This window comes from Puma concolor, chromosome B4 (genome assembly GCF_028749965.1).
Source record: "Puma concolor isolate L17-30 chromosome B4, mPumCon1.1.hap2, whole genome shotgun sequence".
NCBI lineage: Eukaryota > Metazoa > Chordata > Mammalia > Carnivora > Felidae > Puma > Puma concolor.
The window spans coordinates 38,420,777-38,437,451 of record NC_141673.1 but is presented as its reverse complement, the minus strand read 5'-3'; the positions used below and the strand labels follow the sequence as shown (position 1 = coordinate 38,437,451).

At 41.4% G+C, this 16,675-nt stretch overlaps 1 protein-coding gene across 1 annotated transcript in view; it reads right to left on the bottom strand.

The window, feature by feature from the left end:
- The window catches only part of LIN7A (lin-7 cell polarity scaffold A), a 127,888-nt gene extending 112,512 nt beyond the window's left edge, over positions 1-15,376 (bottom strand). Inside the window, exon 1 of the mRNA XM_086712735.1 lies at positions 14,946-15,376. Within this exon, the coding sequence (XP_086568861.1) occupies positions 14,946-15,027 (82 nt within the window). The 5' untranslated portion in view covers positions 15,028-15,376. The remainder of the gene's footprint in view (positions 1-14,945) is intronic.
- Between the last annotated feature and the right edge of the window lie 1,299 nt (positions 15,377-16,675).

Genomic DNA, 16,675 nt, shown 5'->3' with positions numbered 1-16,675 from the left:
ATCTCAAGCAGCTCCAAGCTCAGCAAGGAGCCTGATGCAGGGCTTGATCCCATGACCCTGGGATCATGAGCTGAGCTGAAATCAAGAGTCAAATGCTTAACCAACAGAGCCACCCAGGTGCCCCTCTTCTCATATGTTTCTAATGTCTGTGAGTGCACCTCTGACAGGGATTATTTGTTTTATGAGAAACCAGCGTAGCTAGATGTTTCTCAAGAGTACTGTCTTCAATTTTCTTCCTCTAGTTTGTTCTAGCTTAAGAATCATTTTATGTAAATTTGAGAGAACATTTCCTAAACCAACTCCGTAGTGTATATTTAGAATCCTAGCTTAGTAACACAGGTTAAGGTATGGGAGTGCATATCTAATACCTCACCCCCAGTTCCGAATTTCTAAGTCTAGAACCACTTGACACATTTTTCATCTCCCTTCCCCTTCACTTCTACCAAGATGTCAGCTCAAAATCACTACCATTCTAGCCTTCACCTCCCTTTTCATTTTTGGCACCTGGAGATTATTCTTTCTCCCTTGCAATCTCAGCTATAGATAGTTTTATAATTGTTAGATTTTATCTGGCACATCTTGATGCTTGTAATGGGAGAGGTTCTGTGTTAGCTCAGTCTACCACATTACAGATTCAGTCAAATTAGTCTCTAAATTAGATTTTAATGTGAAATATGACTAACAACATAAAGACAGTCTACCTAACCTAATAGATACTCAGATGTGCAAATCAGTACCAAAAATTAACTAGGCTGTAAAAAAGCTTGCAAAGCCTGTCTTCCCAACTGGGAACACAATTCCTTATTCAGCTAGGTTAGTATGAATTATAGCTCACACAGGATGAGTTAACTTTGCAAAACAGTAGCTGCAAGTGTATAGAAACCCTTCCAAGCTGAGAGGGAGAATGAGCACAGGCAAATATTCATTGGCTTTTTTCCACAAATGTTTACTGGGAGCTCATGAGAAAGAATGGACCAAGATGAGGACCAGAAATGACGACCCATTACAACCAAGAGAAAGTAAAAGAAAAAAACCCTCCACAACGAGGGGGAGGAAAAAGAAGAGGAAAAACAGTCCTAGTTCCAGGATCTTATGCGAATGCTATTAGGAATCCCCTACCACCAGGAACTCTCCCACATAAGACCCTCCAATGATGAAGGCACAATTTTTAGTCTGTAGAACAAAGACAGGCATTATCACTGAGAAAGCCCCATTCTTGAGACTTAGTTATAGGGACTTCCTGAGACTGAGGCTGGGCCAGGAAAACAGAGAAACCTCTCCTCCCCCCACCTCCTAGACTAATAAGTATCAAGTAACAAGCAAGAGCAGTCTGCCCTTGGGGGGAAGGCAGAGAGCAAGACGAAAGAACCCTCTGGAACACAGGTGACTAAGACTGAGAAGACTAAAAGCTGAGGGTGAAGACGCTCAAATGTTTAAATTGAAGGTAAATACAAAACACATGTTCTCTTCTCCATTTTTTTAATGCTCTAAAATCAGAGGTCAGCAAGCATTTTCTGTAGAGAATCGGATAGTAAGCAGTGTGGGCTTTATAGGCCAAATGGTCTGTCACAGCTCCTCAACTCTCAACATTGCCTCTGTAGCTAGAAAACAGCCATGGACAAAATGTAAATGCATGACCATGGATGTGTTCCCATACAACTTTACTTATAGGCACTGAAATTTGAATTTAATAGAATCTTCATCCATCAAAATATTCTTTTGAGTTTTCTAACCATTTAAAAATGTAAAAAAAATACAATCTTAGCTCATAGGCTGGATGGGATTGGGGGGCTATAGCCTGTGACCCCTGGTTCAAAGCAAAATTAGTAGCTGTGAATCATTGGTTTCCAACATGGGCACAACAATAGCACAAAAGATGGGAGCGAGCAGCGAGGTATATTGTTTGAAGCACAACTATGTTAAATTAAAGACGTATACTATACACCCTAGGGCCTACAACCACAGATAGAAAAAGGAAGGTAACAGCAAGATAAGCAAAGGCCTGCATCAATAACAGATCGGTAAAGTATTATTTGAATATAAGACAACATTAGTGAGCGATCCTTTACATTTGGAAAAGATATAATTTGCAAATAGAAAATCTCCTCTTGAAAAATATTCCAGAGAAACTTTTAAGAAAGATAAATGAAATGTATTTTCTTTTCAAGCCCTGAAAACAATGGAGAGCAATCCCAGAGAAGACGCTTTGAAAGCTTGTTAGTACATGTAAAACAGAGGTTTCTAAACCCGGAGAGGGGAGAAAATGGAATTAGGTAGGAAACTAGGCATGCTTTAGTGTGTGTCTATGTACAACACATCTTGCCTATGGCTAGTTCGTTTAGCTGCTAGGACAGAGGGTTGCTAAGGCCAAGACCGTGGGGTGAATGTTACACTGTTTTAGTTCAGAGTGACTATAGGTATCGTCAATATAGTCAATGCAATGACTTAGATATCACAAAATAGCATAGAATAGGTGGCTTAAAAGGTATTTATTTCTCATATTTCTAGAGGCTGCGACGTTCAAGATCAAGGTGCCAGCAGATTCCGTTCCTTCAGTTCACTTGCTGGCTTGCAGCCTCTGCCTTCTGGATGTGTATACTCAATCAGTGAAGAGAAAACTCAGATGTCTTCTTATAAGGGCAATAATCCCATCTTGGGGCTCCACGCTCATGACCTCATCTAAATCTAATTACCTTCCAAAGTCCCCATGTCCAAATATTATCTTCTTGGGGACCAGGGCTTCAACATACAAATAAGAAGGGGAGAGACACAGTCAGTCCATAATGTATGCCCAACTTAATATTTTTCTATTTACAGTTATCATTTGGATGCCAAATTGGCAATGCTTGGAAAGTGTGTGACATGAGAAGAAATGAGTGCCTACGTGATCCAGAATCGTTCATTTATCCAGAGGCAGGTTATCTGTCAACCTCAACTAACTAAAATAGGTCTGAGAAGCAGGAGAGACGCAGAATTTCCCTTTGAGCCAGCCAAAAAGTACCTCATCATTTCTTCAGTAATGTGCATTAAGCCTCACTGACTTCTTTGTTTTATCTTCCACAATTCCTTTATAAAAATCCCACTTTCTGGAGAACATACACTGTACCAAAGAAGGAAAGTAAATGAATTTTTAGGTTAAAAATTAGTAAGTTTGGGGCCTCAAGGAATAAACTTCAGCTATTTGTTAAGTTTTATTTAGATGGAACATCTCTTTCACATTTAATGCTAAGCAAATACAGCATTACTTGCACCACTGGAATCCATATTAAAACCTCAGTGCATGCATTTTAATAATAATGAGTAAGCAGAGAGTATTTATAATCTTCAAGATATTTAAAGCTAATTTGGAAGAAGAAAAAGAAGTCACAATTTTCTTTGGGTCTGAAATTTAGGTCCTACTATATTCCCAAATTCCTCTCACTAATCCCACTTAGAAGCAAGGACTGTAAGGAAAGGGGATTTGGGACACTATTATCACTCGCTTATAAGAGCCTGTCAAAATTCTATGTCTATTAAAGAAATTTTGGCAATGCAATATAGGTCACTGAAAGGTAATCTGAATGCCACAGTCATTTTCTCTTGGTTCACTGGCACAACATGGGAAGGAACAGAATATTGCTAGTACTTCATGATACTAGAATTTATGAGTATTTTGCTCTTCAGTATTAAGAAATCAACAGTAAGCACAACCATTTATTAAACACTTGCTAATTTATAATAATTGTGCTAAACTTGTAAAATATATCACTTAGGGTCGCATGGGTGACTCAGTCGGTTAAGCTTCCGACTTCGGCTCAGGTCATGATCTCAGTTTGTGGGTTCCAGCCTCGCGTCGGGCTCTGTGCTGCACAGCTCAGAGCCTGGAACCTGCTTCACATTGTGTCTCCCTCTCTCTCTGCTCCTCCTGCATTCATGCTCTCTGTCTCTCAAAAATAAAAATAAAAGTTAAAAAAAATTTTAAATATCACTTACGTTAATCTTTACCAACATTAGTATAAGGTTCTTTTTGCGAGCATTGGAGAAAGTCATTTCTCTTTAGTCCAGGGTCACATGCTCTCCTGGTGTGCCTTCTGTCTGTTTGTCTCCTGAAGACTTTACAAGCACCTCTGCATCTTCTGTCCCTTAGAAGTAAGTTCAAATTCCTCCAAGCTTGATACAGACCCTGTTACACACCTACGCCCTTGCTCTCTCCAGTGTAGCATAGTGAGTAAGCTGAAGGCCTCAAGAATAAACCAGCCTGAGCCTCGATCACTTTATTTAGCCTCTTAAGGCTCCAATTCCCACATCTTCAAAATACTAATAGCATCTGCCTCAAAGGCTCATTTTGACGACTAACTGGAATGAAATAAGAAGAGATCTATGCGTGGGGCACCTGGGTAGCTCAGTTGGTTGGGCGACTGACTTCAGCTCAGGTCATGATCTCGCAGATAGTGAGTTCGAGCCCCGCATCGGGCTCTGTGCTGACAGCTCAGAGCCTACAGCCTGCTTCGGATTCTGTGTCTCCCTCCCCCCCCACCTCCCCTGCTCACACTCTGTGTCTCTCTGTCTCTCAATAATAAATAAACATTAAAAAAAAAAAAAAAGACGAGATCTACGCGCAACGCCTGGCTGTGTAGTAGTCTATGTAATGTGATGCAGTGTAATGTAGTAAATGCTCAATGTGTGAGCTATTATTATAATCCTTAAATTATGTTATCATAAGTCATCTGCTTAATGTCCATCTTCCCTAGACTGCAAGCTCTACCTCTAGCCCTTGACTTGCTACCAGGCACAAAGTAGACTCTCATTCACTCCTCTTTGAATGACTAAGTGAAGGAAGAATCAAAGGACTGTATCCCCACACAAAGTGAATGTCATCCCTGCATTAAGAATGAGAGAACTAAGATGTGGAGAGAATAAGCAATATTTTAAGTGTCCACGGATAGTAAGTGGCAGAATTGCAATTCAAACCTCTATGTGTCTGAAACTGAAGCTTGTGCACTTCCCATTTATTGCACTGGGGGAAATGCATGCCCTGGGGAGAAGAGGTGGGGAATAATCAATCAGTATTGAGCACTTGTATGGACCTGGAAGTTCTAAGCACTTGCATATGTTTTCCCAGTTCATTTTTATAGCAATCTCAGGAGGTAAAGAAATACTATTTTCAATTTTACAGGTGAAAACTCAAATACAGAGAGGGTAGCAACAGGCCAAGTTTACATACCAAGGAGGAGGCAAGGATAAGTAGAATTTGAACCCAGGCATCTGGACCAGAGCTCACACCTCTGAGGGGCACATGTATGTTTTTCAGCATTTTGTGATGCCTAATAATTAAATAGCCCTAAAAAGGAGTTAAAAAGTCGTTTTCGGTTGTATTTTCCCCAGTCAACTATTTAATGCATATTTGTTTGATATCAGCATATAAATCAAATCAAACATGGCTCAGAGCCTGGAGCCTGTTTCCGATTCTGTGTCTCCCTCTCTCTCTGCCCCTCCCCCGTTCATGCTCTGTCTCTCTCTGTCCCAGAAATAAATAAACGTTGAAAAAAAAAAATTAAATCAAATCAAACATAAACAATGAACATCTACATAAACTCAAATCCCTGTCTTAAGCTATTACTGAATCTTAAAGTCACTCTGTAGCTTTTCCAGTTTGTCATTCAACTTTTGTCTGTACATTTCCAATAATCCAGTAAAAGGATTTTCACTGATTCCTGGAAGGCACTCATTTGAATTTTGGGCAGAATAGGTGTAGGGAATTTTTCTTGAATAAAAAGCTATCATCTTGTGCCACCAGCTCATTTACCTAATCTTATCCCCCCACAAAACTATGCAACATGTGAAGACAAACCAGTGATTTATTTAATACACTGTGATAGGCAACGGGTACACAAAGATAAATAACTCATGTTGTTAGGGTGACAGCAGTGTAAAAGAAAAAGAAAAGTTAATCCTGTGTGGTAAGTACTCCAATAGAATTATGAAGAAAAGTGTCATTTAAGCATCAAGAAAGAAGTGATCTGGGGAGAGGAAGTCGGCAAATGAGGAAACTTTTGGTTTCAACCTCCAGGCACTTCCAAATGCATCTTGCTTCTAGAGAATACCAAAATAAATAATTTCTACCTCTTAGTATAGCCTGAAGACAAGAAATATCTTCTGTCTATGCCCCTTGGCAGTAGGGTGGGAGTACAGAACTTCCAGGACTCAAGGAAGAAATAATTATCATTGTCGAGTGGTTCCTAGGATGACCTGTTCTAACTACTTCATACATATTAACTCATTTAAAGCCAACATTTCATGGAGTTAGCGCTATTTTTGTCATTTGCCATTTTACAGATAAGACAATGGAGATTCAAAGCGGTCTAGCAACCTTGGAAGTTTGCAGAGCTAGTAAACAGAAAAGCAGGGCTTCAAAATCAGGCAGGTGGGCTGTGGAATGCATCTTTGCCATTTGACACCACCCCTAACTCCAGCCCAGGACTGAGTCATGATGACATGGCCCGTCTGTGGTTTTCAAAGTAACTGAGTGGAGTCTAGTGGGGCAGTATTCACTGGACAGTCTAACCAAGAGCAATAAATAGTCAAGGCTGGCTCCTTTTTTCCCAGTGGAATGAATGAATGAATGAATGAATGGAGGCTATATTCACTGTCCCTATATTTTTCTCTTATATTGTAACCTGCTATTCCAGCTAGGTATAATTTTAGAATATTGATAGGGTTTCTCAGATAATTTGCTATTCCTCCTAGTTCTATGTCACCTACATAAATCTTCTAGGGACTCTCATCCAAAATATCAGTAACAATGTCGAATAGGACAGAGAAGCAAACTGCCTTGTAGTAGTGTTTCAACCACTAGAAATCCAAAAGTGCAATCATCCACTTGACGTATTTCTACATTTTCTACAAGGCTTCTATAAAAGTTGTGATGTCATGGGTGTCATGAGGATGGTAGGGCCATAGCACACACTTGAAATTCGACAAGATCTATTCTTAGTGATCCCATGTAGGCTCTGTGGGATCACCACTTTCTTTTATAAGTGCCAATATCCCATTCTTTTATCAATATCATTAGAGTTTTTTTCTTTTTTTGCCAGAAAGCAAAAACAGTAGATTGAACGGTAGTCTCCTAAGACACTTTTCTCACCTTTTTGGAACCCAGGATATTTGTCCATCAGCAATTACTGCTCTTCCCCAATTTTTCTCCAAGATCTCTTTCAGGAGTCTCTCAGCCATATTCCCCACCTCTCTTATTATTATTAAATAGATTCAGCTGTAATTTAATGGTTTTCTTCCCCGTATAAATTGGGGGCTTAACTTGTACTGTCACTTTGGATTCCCATTATCCTATCCTTTTTTGATTACAGATAATTCTTTGGTAGGAAAAAAACCACAGATTTTATACTGAAATATCAGAACTATCACCACACTGAGCAAGTAAACAAAAACAGCAGAACTGGCTGGACCTGAAATAGCCACATTATTTCTGTGGGAAATTACCATCAGTTTAAAAAAGAAGCTATAGTTTTCTGTCCAATACAGATAACTATCCGAGTATAACTTCAAAATAAGTTTCAATTCAACATAACTTTTTTGCAAGTAATCCTTGGGCATATTTATATTTTATAAGACCAGTCTTCAAATTCAGCTAGCACATAACGGTGGTAAAATTCTATCATAAAACAACTTGTCTATCACTTAAACCATTAGTAAATCATTGATGTAATCAATATGACTTTTAAAATGTGTGCTCACTTGCCAACACAGAGTGATTTCAAATTAAATCCATTTTAACTGCTTTATCAAGACACAGCTTTCTCATTCATCCATTTGTAATTTTTTAAAAAAGGATGAGGCAGTGTAGCTTGTGTGTGTTTGTGTGTGTGTGTAGAGGAAATTCTGCTAGACCTCTCCCCCTCACACACACACACACACACACACACACACACACACACACACACACTTTTTTTTTTTGGATGGGGGTTGCTTTTCAGTTGTATTTTGGCCTTAGTTTATGTGGTTCAAATAACAAGTTAAAATAGTGGGTGGAGGTGAGCAATGGAAGTAGGCTATGATATCAATACCATCACTTCACATCCTTTCTTGGCCGGGGAAAGCTGTCACTCTTAGGAGTTTGTTACACATAAGCATAGAAACAAAGTGATAAAGTAAGGTAGTCATCCCTTTCATATTATTATAGGTTGGAAGGCTTTGTTTTTTAAGCACTAAAAATGTGTCCATGATAACGAGTCCAGCTAGGTCAATTGCATTCACTCATTCAATCAACAAATATTAAGGGTGTGCCAACTATGTGCCGGACAATGTGTTGGGCTCTACATAAACAAATCCAGCATGGTCTCTGATCTGACGAAGACTGTATCCTAATCGACAGATGTCAAGACTAAGAAAAGAACTCTCTATTGGCTTTGCACTTAGAACTGCATCCCTAAGATCCAGTATACATTTGATGCTACTCTCTCAATGTTTCCTTTTCTTTACTAATAGTTAACTCCTAGTTGTGATCCCTCATAGTTCTGTAACTATATAGTGCAGAATGAAAGACTCAAACATTGATTTGCCAAAAAAAAAAGTTCAGTGAAAGTATTTTTTTTAATGGGTAGTGAAGCTCACAGAAAACATGAGAAATCAAGCAAGCACTTAATGTTTGTAGACTAAAACATTCTGGCTGCTGCTGTGAGAAGGTTTTAGGACAAGAGCCGTATATAGTCAACCCCTCTTCTTTTTTTCTCCACAATCATGATCACTGGGGTATACATCTTTAAAGCAACAGAAGAAATAACTTACTTTTTTAAATTTTTATTTACTTATTTTGAGAGAGAAATAGAACAAGGTGGGGGGGAGGCACAGAGAGAAAGGAGAGAGAGAATCCCAAGCAGGCTCCACACTGTCAGTGCAGAGCCTGACACAGGACTCAAACTCAAGAACTGTGGAACCGTGAAATCATCACTTGAGTTGAAATCTAGAGTCAGATGCTTAACCCACTGAGCCACTCAGGCATCCTGAACTAATTTAATTTTTATTTTCCTTTCTTAATCTCTCCTCATGTTAAAAAAAATAGTAAGGAGAGAGAAAAGGGGCAAGTCCCTTTGGACTGTGAGCAAAAGCAATTTTCAGGCAAATAATAGATTTTATAAAAACTGGTGAATACAGTCGATTAGAAAGCTATATGCTGCCCAAGGCTTGAATTGGGAGATATATAAAGTAATAAGCTCTGCATGCCTTGAAAAGTGAAAAGAAAAGAAAAAAAAATTTTAATGTATCACAAATTCCATGAAAAGTGTGGTGCCCATGAGATTTTCATTTGCGTTCAATTTCGGTTTTTTTTCCCCCATAAGGTTGAAACCCACAAAATATAAGCTCTTGGTTTTAGGTTTTATATTAGAATTTCTGAAGGACTAAAAGTTTTATTTTTTTAAAAGGGAAAACACATCAAGATTTGTTTAATCAATATCTTAGATTAAAATTCTTTTTAGAAGCCAGGAATCAAGATTTCCATTTATACTTTTGTGACTTAACCAAGTTGTATTTAACTCACAGAAAAAAGTTCGATGACTGACAACATTTTATTTTACATAGGCACCTAATACAGATTATAAACTATCAATTGTGTCATTAACAAAGTCTCAAATATTTAAAATTAGATAATTTTAATTACTCCTAGCAATTGCTTTATTTATCCCTATTTCTCCAAGACCTGGTTTTGTATTATTTGTTTATGAATGATGATTTAAAAAAAAAAACCTCCCTCTGATTAAAGTTAGAGGGAGAAGTTACACAGATGTGAAATTTTGAAGAATTCTGTTGTATTTCCTTTTCCAACCTTGAGATGGAGAGTGAAGGAGAGTCTGAACTACTATATTTAAGAAAGTACCTAAATCCATGGAGTCTTGAATGTAGTGAAGTATTCCTGTGTTGTTACAAAAGTGTTAAGTATCGTAGATTGCATCCTGCTTTGTTCTCTTGAGTTTAGCTGAAGGTCATTCCTGGTTTTAGAGATTATAATGGGGCAAACTAACCTCTGGTGAAGGGAAGAATTGCTATAAACATCTTAAACTCTGGCAGAGAAGACTCCATACTAATCTCCTTATCAGCCTCTCCTCTTTGCCACAAGGGTAAGTTATAGGCACTACTTCCTATATCACTAATATAAAATACTAGACTAAAAGCAACTATATCTCATATTACGACCACTTGGGTTCGACATGTAGATTTATGCATAGTGACATGTAAATTACAGTGTTCGGTATGCCTTTGAAAGTTTAATTATATGATATTTTAGCCTAGTAATAAGAAGCAAAAGCTGATCTATAGATTTCTCTTAGTATACTTGAAACCATATTCCTATCCTAGGATGAATACCTAGAGTGCTATTACTTCTTGGTAATTTTTCTTTTTGATTATATGTTTGGTTATAGATGTATTAATGGGATGGTAGTCAAGATATACACGTACTAGTTGCTTTTAGGGTCTTCTTCCCTTTATCCAGAATTATCCAGAATGCCGTTCCTAAGAATCTTATTAATATATCAGAACTCAGTTTAAATTTTCCTTTCTCATGGAGCTTACCTTGACCAGCGCAATCTAAATAAATAGGTCCTCCCCCATTAGTCTCCATCCTTTTGTCATTTCCATTGTCTTCATAGTACTTCATGCTTTCAACCCCAATCTAAAATCCTAATCATAAAATACATCATCTGACCCCTGGCCACCAACTTCACACATTCATTTTCCACCAGTCTTCCCTGTGCTCCCATTTCCACGTTGACTTCCTTGTTTTCCCAGATTGCACACGTGACCTCCTTCTCCAGAGTGCATTCCCCAAGACATCTGCAAAGTTTGCTTCATTTCCTTTGGATCTTTTCTCAAGCATCATCCATTTAGGAAGGAGGACCTTTCTTGACTATCATATGCACAACAGCAGCCCCTGCCACTGTCCCTGACCCAGTCTTATTTTTTCTTCGTGGCACTTACAGTTTTATGTGTATATGTTCTGTGAGTGACTCACTCATTAGTGTATAAACTCCATTAGACTTTATCTCTTATGTTCATTAGCCACAAACCTGAAAACAGTGCTTTCCATAAGGCTGACACTTAATACTTACTTGCTGAATTAATTAATTAATCCCTTATTTATTATCTATTACCCCCCACTACGCTCTTAAGGACCAGGAAAGCAGAAACTTTGTTTCTGGCATTTCTATAGTATATTATTATCATATATATATAAATATATATATATATATACACACATATATGATACATACATTCAAGGAATGAATATTTATTGAATGAGTAAATTGTGTACGTGTGTGTGCGGGTGTATGTGTGTGTATTAATCTCTCTCCCCGCATGGGCTCTAATTGCCACAGAGACTAGAATATGTCTGTTTAGCTTACCACTGTATTAACCAATTCCACAGTAGGGTCTGGCTTATACCAGGCACTCAATGGGTTAGTGAAGAATCCAAAGTACTGGGACCAGAGTGAACAGGAGCCTACTCTGGCTCATAGCCACCCAGAGGCCTACACAGGGTTAATCTGAGGTCTTAATGACAGGTGGAAAAGAGTTTGGAATATGCACAGAGTGGTGAAAACCTTAAGTAACTCTGTTCATCCCTTCCAGGGCCCAGTCTGATCTTGGCAAAGGCTTTCTTCCCAAATAAGATCCAAGAAGCTAGTGCAGACCTCTGAGCATCTTGCTTTCAGATAGTATCTTTTAAATTCTGGGAGGAGTAAATCTTAATTTCAATCGTAGGTTTGATTTCTTTAATTAAAACCTTTGCCCTGAAGATTCCAGATAAATCAGTTTATGGTGCCAAAGGGCATCAAACAAGAAAATCTAAATTTTAGCATAAAATGTCCCACTCACTAGTAGAGTAACCTTGAAAATACTTATCATTGCTTCTTCAATATTTTTCACTTGAAAAGGAAAGATGCTAGAAAAAAATCAAACTATGGATTCATGCTTTAGGTTTGCTGAGATGCCCTTGGAAGGTCTGGTCAAGCATCTTCTTTCCTTCTTCTCCTTTGCCCACCTGCCCCAACTCCTCTTGGTTATTAATCATAACTTTGGTGAGCTATGGTTACTGATTGGAATCCAACAAGCACACAACGGAAAAGAAAGGTTAAGAATCATTGGCCTGTGTTCTTCCTGCCATCTTTCCCAGGGCCAAAATATTGCAAATCTATGAACTGTACCTTGGTTCACTACTAAATCCCTATCTTTTAACATTGCTTAAATCACTGCAGTCCTTAGTTCACTTACACTAACTTACATTAATTTTTGATCTACTGTGCATCAGGAACTATGACAGGCACAGAGAATACCAAGATGATTTTAGAAATGGTCTCTTCCCTCAAGGAGCACCATTCAGTAAGGAGACAGATACATCATCAGCATGTGAGAAATGCTTTGATAGGGCCAAATCAGTGAGTGACCTCCAAGCACATCAAAGGGCACCGCAACAACCTGGGAGAGGGAGTAATCTGGAAAACCTTGCAGTAGATGACCAGACACTGAGTTCTGATTGCAACTAATCGAATTATAGACTGTTAAAGCTGCACAGTGTCAGAATCATCTCATCTAAATTCCTTATGGAGCAAAAAAAACCAAACCAAAACAAAACAAACAAACAACCCCCCTGCTCCCCCCAAAAGAACTGATGCCCAAAGATGCTAACCAAGCCATCCAATGTAAGTATGACAGTTATAACTAGATGGGACCAACGTACATATTATTATGCTGCCTTTTTAAAAAGACTTTGGTTTTTTTGTAGGAACATTTTCAGAACCCCTTCTTTCATTGGTTTAATGATGCTATTAATCAATTAATTAATCACATTTTAATAAGGTATGGGAAAAATATTTGACTTCATGCACAGCAATGATGTCAATAACCCATCATCCGTTAATTACATACTTTGCAGTTAGCTTCTAGTTAATTTATTCAGTTACATCCACAGCCTCATTTTGCCTCTTGAGCTACTTACTAAACGGACCTAATCACACTGGAAAGGACAGGTACTGTCTGGCTGTGAACAAGAACAAACTTTAAGAATAGATCTAGGTCTGACTGCAGTTCTTCTCCACAACTGAGTAAGGAATCTAAGGGTCAGGATAAAATCCAAAAAGTGAAATATTTTCAGCGGTAGCAATATGTAAAATTGCCCAGGTATGCAGTTTTCTTGGAGTTTGTTTTTTCTCCCAATGTAGTCGTTTTACTTGGGATGTTTAAAGACTGATTTAGTAATGGGACAATATAAGAGCCCATTACATTAAAACAGAAATTCATGGGAAATCTATAATTTCTAATAGCTCGCCATCTGTTCCGCGCTTAGTGGCAATGGATTTATCCTGCTTAGTATAGATGATGATACTGGGGTGCATTCATGGATTATAGAGTGCATTTCTGAGCTCTTTAAGTACTGTTATTAATTTACTAACTTGCAAATCAACATTTCCCAACACAAAATCAATTATTACTTTTTTTTTTTTTTTTTTTTTGGCTAATTTTTCAACTCTTACCCCAAGTAAGGTTGCTATGGGCACCACATAATATCTGTTCTGGCGCCAACAGATTGCGTTAAAGTCATCCTCAGTCTCTCCAAATTAAAGCCCTACTGAGTTCACCGGCTTTGCACTGTACTCGCAGCAGGATGCTCTTTTGCTTTGCTCCACAGTCCAGTTTAATCTGCTAGAAGAATATTTTTAGAGGCACATCGGACTAAATCATCTTCGACTGAGCACACCATCTCCAAATGGCCGCCCAGGGTCCTAAATCCGGCCGCTGCGGACCGGGACGAGCAGGTGTCCTCCGCTGCGGCGGCGTCGTGGGACTCCAGCGCCAACATAACTAGACGTCGGAAGCCAGAAAGGAAACCTGAACACACAGGCACAGGTATAACCTCGCACGCGCGCTCCAGAGAGGCCCCCAGCGCAGCGGAGCCTTCTAGCCTTAGGCTTGGCAAGGCTCTGGGGGGAAGCAAACACTGCTTCCCCCATTCAAGTCAGAGAGCAGGGCGCCGAGGGTCGCGGGTCAGAAGTTGAATTTCAACCCAGCCTGCGCAGCGTCCCGGCGCCTTCCGCAGCCCCGGCATCGCGCTGGCGCCCGGGCTGGGAGAGAAACCAGGCTGGCTGGGGCAGGAGAAACTGAGTTGCCACCACCGGAGAGCTGCGGGTGGCGGGGGCAGAGGACACCCCGGCCACCTTCGGAGCACGAAGCCGAGCAGAGTCGGGCTCCGCTGCAGCGACGCTGCGCCCCTAGCCCGGCCACTGCTGCCCGCGCCCCGCGTTGCCCTTTCGGCCGAGGGCGACTCCCCGCAGCCGCAGCCCGGCAGCCGTGCGCCCCGGCACAGGCCACCCCGGGTGCGCCTCCTCCGCCCCCGGGCGGCCGCCTGAGCACCCGCAGCCGGACCGACCTTCGTCCTCCCCGGCGCCCGGACAAACTTCCTCCCTCCTGGACCCCCCCCTCCCCTTCCCCCCCCCCCCGCCTTCCCCGGGCCGCGCTGGTTAGCAGGCGGCTCTCTCGCCAGGCTTCCCTGGTCTCCGGCTGCAGGCGCCCTCGCCCGGCACGGCGAGCTTCCTCCCTGCCCCTCTCCAGCCCCGAGCCCGGGCGCCTACCGGTCCCTGCGCCTCAGCTCCAACAAAGCCGGCGGCCCCTAGGCGACCCGGCGAGGGGCTGGGAGTGGCGGCGGGGGCGCCAGAGCCCGACGAAGGCATCCCTCGGCCCGGCGAGTGCAGCGTGCGGGGGCAGTGGGGACGTGGCGGGCAGAGAAAGGGGAAGAAAGTGTCCTGCTCCTGGCGCGAACGCCTTCTACGCTCGTTTTCGCTCGTTTTCGCCCGCCCCGCAGCCCCTGCTGGAGCGCGTCCGGCTGTCCCGGTGGGAGTTGGCAGGGGCAGAGGGGCAGGCAGAGGGGACGCAGTGGGCTGGCGGGCGAGCCGCTCCCTTACCTCTGTCCAGAGTGAGCGGCTGGACCACTGTCAATGTCGCCATGTCTGCCGTGGGAGCCGAAGTGACGCTCGGCTTCAGCATCAGCAACCGCTTGTAGTGAGAAAAAGAGGAGGAGATTGGGGGCGGGGGTGGAGAGGGAAGACGGAAAGGAGGGGGAGGCGGGGGGAAGGAGGGAAGGTGGTGGTGGTGGAGGAGAAGAAAGCTTGGGTGGGTTGGCAGCCAGATGGAGACGCAACTGTTCCGCGGCGGGCGGACCTTCAGTTGCGGCGTGAAGCTGAGCAGGTATCGGAAGGCGGCTGCATCGCGGGCTCCGGGCAGGAAGGCTCTGCCCTAGAACTTTGCTATGCCACCCCAACGAGCGCCGGATGGGTGCAGCCGGTGTGGTGTTCGCTTTCAACTTTCCACTCAAATAAAAATGGTCAGAGTGTAGGTGTGCCGGGGGGGGGGGGGGGGGGGGGAGAAGGGGGGAGGCGGAGTGAAAGGGGATGGGGAGGAGAGGGAGGGAGTTGGAGAGATGGATTTTTTTTTTTTTTTTCAGATTCGGAGAATTTGTCAATCCGGTAATCCCATCCCTTAGAGACAAAATGCTTCTAGTTCAGAAATGTTGGGATTTCATTATAGTTGCTGTTAATTTCTGTTAAAGTACCCCCCCCCCCTTTGGAATGTTGATTTGTAACAGTATATAAGATAACTCACTTAAGGCCAGGGTTCCATCATTAGGTCTCCATTAAGGACCTGAGTGTATTGCCTAGAAAATTACTTACTTTAAACACAAACTTCTTAAAAATGATTTTGAATCAAAAAACACAAAGGGAAATTTCTATCACTCCGTTTGAAGAACATGTACCAAGTACCTAGCAGTTTGTCGGGTTAATTTATAGTCAGTCAGTGGTTACTGAGAGTTGCCACTTACTGATTAATTAGCATGTGTGACAGGAAATTAGCTAGGAGTGTTCCATGCCCTGTGCCATGGTCTGACTTGGGGGTTCAGGACAGTTCCTGCCTTCATGTAGCCTGTGGTCTAGGGGGAGATGATGCTATTAAAAGGGTCATTTTAGAGTCAGTTGATAAAGATTCCATGACTAGAACCTTCAAATACTGACTGTGACCCCTTCACCCCAACAGACTGTTTTCACTATCCTGCCACTGTCGGGACTTTCACTTTCTGATCAAGAAAATAAGGAGCATATAGAAATCTTATATAAGCAGAATGGTGATGACTGTGGGTTCAGGATTGAAAATGACAAGGCTGTCTCCATCCCCTTCCCTATGACAAAGCAGAATTGTTTTGGCTAGCAATCTACTCTTAGAGGCAGACACTGTTTTATAGCAAAATATTTGCATATTATCTACTTCATTGTCTTCGGATTATAGAAACCACTGGTTTCTGAAGATCTTTTCTATCCCATTTTCTACATTTAAAAAAAAAAAAAAAAGCAAGATTTCACCAATGATTCGAACAAGTCAAAGATGACTGGCCACACACCAAATAGATCCTAAAGACATACTTAAAATAGTAGTTCAAAATGCCTGTGTTTTCACTTAGTGTTTAAGAAAGAACCCTGATCTTGAAATTCAAGTCTTAGTTATGTGCTCTTCAGAAATCATGTAATCTCTCACTGATCCCCTTCCCTCATCTGTCAAACAAAGGAATTAATAACCTTCCATTTCACTGAGATTCTGTAAAATGAGAGAAGTAATTCTACCCTGCAATCAAACTGAGTTTTGT